The sequence below is a fragment of the Aptenodytes forsteri genome, unplaced genomic scaffold (genome assembly GCF_000699145.1).
Source record: "Aptenodytes forsteri isolate BGI_AS27 unplaced genomic scaffold, ASM69914v1 Scaffold136, whole genome shotgun sequence".
Classification (NCBI taxonomy): Eukaryota; Metazoa; Chordata; class Aves; order Sphenisciformes; family Spheniscidae; genus Aptenodytes; species Aptenodytes forsteri.
Genome location: NW_008796111.1, coordinates 883,783 through 888,493, shown reverse-complemented (window position 1 = coordinate 888,493; position 4,711 = coordinate 883,783). Strand labels below are relative to the sequence as shown.

The 4,711-nt window shown below is 50.1% G+C and overlaps 1 protein-coding gene across 1 annotated transcript in view; it reads left to right on the top strand.

Moving 5' to 3' along the window:
* URM1 (ubiquitin related modifier 1) overlaps positions 1-3,639 on the top strand; it is a 16,153-nt gene extending 12,514 nt beyond the window's left edge. The window contains exons 4-6 of the mRNA XM_009286995.1: positions 1,532-1,613; positions 2,620-2,668; positions 3,389-3,639. Of these exons, the coding sequence (XP_009285270.1) occupies positions 1,532-1,613; positions 2,620-2,668; positions 3,389-3,457 (200 nt within the window). The 3' untranslated portion in view covers positions 3,458-3,639. The remainder of the gene's footprint in view (positions 1-1,531; positions 1,614-2,619; positions 2,669-3,388) is intronic.
* The last annotated feature ends 1,072 nt before the right edge of the window (positions 3,640-4,711 follow it).

The window sequence follows — 4,711 nt, the reverse complement described above, 5'->3', positions numbered from 1 at the left end:
CTGGAGATGGGGGGGGGGGAAACAGAGGGAATCTCAGAGCATCCCCTCCCCCTTTCCCTGGGAAAAGAGGCCCCCATCTGCTGCAGATGGACATGTCCCCATCGCCTAGTTGATGTGCACCTGCCTACGCCAGGGCTGTTCATCCTTGGTGTGACAGAAGTGATGGGGGTAACATTATTTGGAAGAATCCCAGCTCTGCTCTGCGTAGCCTCCACGATCCCATAAAATCCTGGGGTAAGGCAGGGACTGAGTCGAGTCGCTACAAGTGCATTTATTTTTACTGGTCATGAAGCAAACACATGGGGTATCGTATGCAGAGTTTGATTTTAGCTTGGAGATGTGTGTGCGGAAAGCTTCCCCGTGACTACGACGAGGTTACCACACGTGAGGGAGATGTGGGAACCCATCCAGCCGTCCCGGCTCATCCTGCGAGCGGGGCTCCAGCCCTCACTGGTGGATTTGTGCCTTCGAAAAGCTTCCTCGCGCCTCGAAAACAAACAAAACTCTTTCGGGGCTTTCAAAGGGCTGTTTAAAGGAGCCCCGGGAGAATAACTGATTGTGGATTCAGAATGATGAAGTGGTTTGTGGAACGGTGAAATATAGAGGCAAATGCAGGAGAACTCCACATTGCAATTTGTCAGCTTTGCTAAACCCTGTAACGGATTATTCCCCCCCTCTGTCGCTTCTCACCTCTCCAATAGGAAATTAACTGATGCTATCACAAAAGAAATTGTTTTTGCCTCACAAAGTAAAATTGATACTATAAAAACCCGCCAGCAGTGTCTCCTCCTCCTTTTACATGAAGACAAATCCTTCCTGTCACCTACTGAAATGGAAAGATAAAGGCTGAACTTTAATAAAGAAGCTATAAGCACAAAGTGTAGAGGGAGTGAGCAGGCATGGCGGGGGGAACACGCCACGACAGCAGGTGTGATGCTGAGGGATACTGCAAGTGTCCAAAATACAACTACTGTGGCCAGTGCCTGCGTACACGTTTAATGCATGGTTATGTACAAGTTTGTGCCCCAGAACTCATGTCTCCAAGAGTTCGTGCTGGTTTTGGTACCGATCGTGTCTACCTTTACTCCTTTCAGGTTCTTAGGCTTGCTTGTTTGGACTTTTTAAATCTAATTAAACACACAGAGAGTTAAACATCAATTTGTTAGGTGATAACGGAACGCACAGGACATGGGATGTGTTAAAGAAATCTGAACATCGGCAGTCTCCTGCTGGATTGGCACTTCAGCATGAACTGCATTCGTTCTTTGTGGGATGCAGGAAACCTCTTCTGCCCAACCGTGGGGGTTTGGGGCAGAGCCCTGAGCTCTGAGCTGCCTTGAGGCAGGGCTGCCTGTTAGATGCTGGTAAGGGACAGTGCTGTTAGGTGGTTCCTTTGACTGGAGGTTTGCAGCTATCCCCATCCATCCTGCATGTTCCTCATCTACTCTTTTGTGGATAAACAATCACTTTGTTCTGGCATCAGCTCGGAGCTGTCAGCTAGTTTGTAAACTGCTGTCCTTTCTCCTTTCAGGGGATATCAGAAACCTGCTAAAGTGGATCAAACAGAATCTGTTGAAAGAACGACCAGAATTATTTATGCAAGGGGAATCTGTGTAAGTACAGGTGTTATGAATCCTCCTTGTGTTTCTCTGTTGATCCCCACGGTTTGGGATAGGTTTTTCCTGTTGGTTGCAAGAAGCAAGTTAATGACCATGAAAATACGGGCTTTGCTAAAGTGGTAATGGGAGGTGTCCCACACTATACCTCGCGCTGTTCCACGGAGAGCGTCTTTTGCAGCCCTCACCCCAAATCTTTAAACCTTAAATGTGAAGCAGAGCCACGTATACTTTCTCTCCGTTGTCACCTGGAGCAGCATAGCGCATGTATCCTCAATTCCAGGAGTTTTAGCAGGTCTGTCCATTCCCTGCTGACATCACTGGGACTGAAGCAGTCACTCAGAGAAATGCCAACAAATATTTCTTCTGGGAAATGTATTTTTATTGTCAAAACGGGGCCAACCTCGTGGAGAGGGGAAAAAAAAAAAGCCAAGAGAAATGGAGCAGAGTGAGCTGTGCAAGCCATCCCTGACTGCGGGGTGGCGCTGGGGGTGTTTAACATTCGTCACGGATCTTTGTGAGCTGAAGCGTGTGCCAGGTCCCCTGGTAACAGGAGAGACAATTGCAGGACACTGAAGATCAAAGAGGGGGAATCCCTTTGCCTGTAATCAGGGGCTTGGAGTGGATCCCGGGTGTTTACTGCCTTTGGTAGGGGCACCGGAATAGCTTTCCCTACCTTCACATCGAGAGCTCTGCACTCGACTGTAGTGTGTGGGTTTTAATTACCTGGCTTTTCTACATCTTACGGAAATGTCATCTCGGAGCATCCTCAGGAATGGTGCATTTTGATTCAAATGAGCTCTGGGATTGCTCCTGCCTCCCCTTTATTTGATCTAGAAAGGGCATGGACCGTACCTGTTTCCACCTCCATGCTAGGATTCCTTTTTCTCTTTGGCTTTATAGGCAGACAGCTTGTGATCTGTGCTGTAACATCCCTTGTTCTTAACTATTTGTGAAGCTTTTTAGCAGCCCTGTATCCTAATTATTTCTCTCTCTTCTGCAGGAGACCAGGAATTTTGGTGCTCATCAACGACGCAGACTGGGAACTAATGGTCTGTACTCCTTCAGTTTGACTTTCTTTGTTGAAAATATTGCTCTGTCTGTTCTGTGGTTGCTCTCAGAGAAGCTATTTCTGATTCTTGCCCCAAGCGAAGCATCTCATATTTGAGGGGGAAGAGGCAGGCTGGGATCTCTCTCCCTGTACTGTGGCTGTTCCGAAGCCTGGAGCCTTTCTCTAACCTGCTGAGTCTCATCAGCCAGCCAGCGTCTGAAGAGAGATCACCCGTATTCCCTGGCCTCTGGCAACGGGCTTCGCACCTCTGGCTGCTAGCAGGTCTCCCCCACGCATGGGGTAACAACTTAGCGGGTACCAGGCAGCTTCACAGCCCCAAGCAGACCCCCTTCACTAGAGTAAGGTGGTGCCGTAGCAGGTGAAGGCAGCCCTGGGGAGATTTCTGCCCAAACAGGCAACTGGTAAATATCTTCTCTTTTCAGCCCACTGTAGTGCTCAGGCGACAAACAGCCCCTAACTATTTTCCTGCCTCAGGCAACCGCCTGTTCTGTCAAAACCCTGGTCCAGAAAGCGGTGTGGGAAAATGAACGTCAGCTCCTTGTCTGATCTCTCACCTTTGTTTCTGTTAGGATGAAAACATCAGTCTATCGCCTTCTGCTCTCCCTAACACTCACCATCTTTTTATGCGCTGTTTTCTCTTTGCAGCTGGTATTTGGAAATGACATTTAAACCATTTTTCATTTTTTTTCTTGGCCTGCAGGGTGAGCTGGATTATAAACTCCAGGACCAGGATAACGTGCTTTTCATCTCGACATTGCACGGCGGGTGAACTCCTGGAAAAACAAGAGGATGAAAATCCAAATCCCTGGGCAAAAAACCCAAACCCAAACTTAAACCCACCCAAACCTCTCTTGAACTGCCAGTGCCCGGTCTCTGCATCTTCCCACTGCGTTCACTTGTTACTAGACATCCAAATAAAGCCCCGCCATCACGCGGCCTGCTGTCCACCACAACAGCGTCCATCTTTTTGGTCCTCATTTCACCTCTCCTGACTGCACTTCCAGGTACCCTAACGAGCAGAGAGCTGCAGCGTGTGCGACTTTGTTTTTCCATGATGGGAGGAAGAGGGGTGCTGAACCTCGAGTAGGATGGTGTGTCTTCGCAGGCAATGAGGCGTTCTGGGGGAGTTGTGCCTGCTTTGGGGCAAGGCTGGGGTGCCTCTGTCTTGGTGCTGGGAACTGGGATTGGTACAGTCTGCGCATGAGCCACGGGAAGGGCGAGACATGAAGTGCGAGGAAACAAAAGGTGACTTTACTAGTTTTTTTCTGAGGTGGCAGACATTACAGCTTCAGAGCCCTCTGTAGTGGCTTTCTACTTGTCATGGTATTTATTTATGGGAAGTAGGAGAGAAATAGGTTTTTTTGGTTTTGTTTTTCTGATGCCTTATGCCTCTTTCATACCTGAGCTGAGGCAGGGTGAAGTACTAGCCCACAAACAATGTCAATTTATAACCATTTGGTTGGAGGGGAAACAAACCCGTGCCCGGCCTGATTCAGCACGGAGTGATAAGGGCAGCAAATTATCTTTCTGTCACCACGATGGACAGAAGTGATCAGCCTCCCTTGCGTTCTGTGCAGGTGGGGAGCGGTGGGGAGCTGCGTCGCTGCAGCCTGGCCGGGGAAGGGCTGGGGCTGGAGACGAACGGTTAAAGCACGGAGACCCGGGAAAGAAAGTCAGTGGTTTTTAACCCTTTCCATCAGTGGGAGGGGGAGGCTTCTTACTGCGCACCCTGAGGAAGTCCTGTGGGCGCAGCGGAAGTGGGTGTGCGCGGCTCTGCTAGGGCACGGACGCTGTTCGGCTTCCAGAAGTTTCCTCGGACAGACGGACTGGCCTGCCTGCCAGCCAGGAGGCCACGGCGAGAGCAAAGGGAAGGGATCAGAGAGGATAGCGTTGGCGCCAACAGGTCTGAAACGTGCTGCGCAAGCTTCTAGGAGTGTCCGACCCAGATTGTCCTTCCTGCGTTCCCCCCTGCCCTGCTCACCTGCATTTCGGCACGGCTCCGGCAGCACGTGGTGGTCCCCGG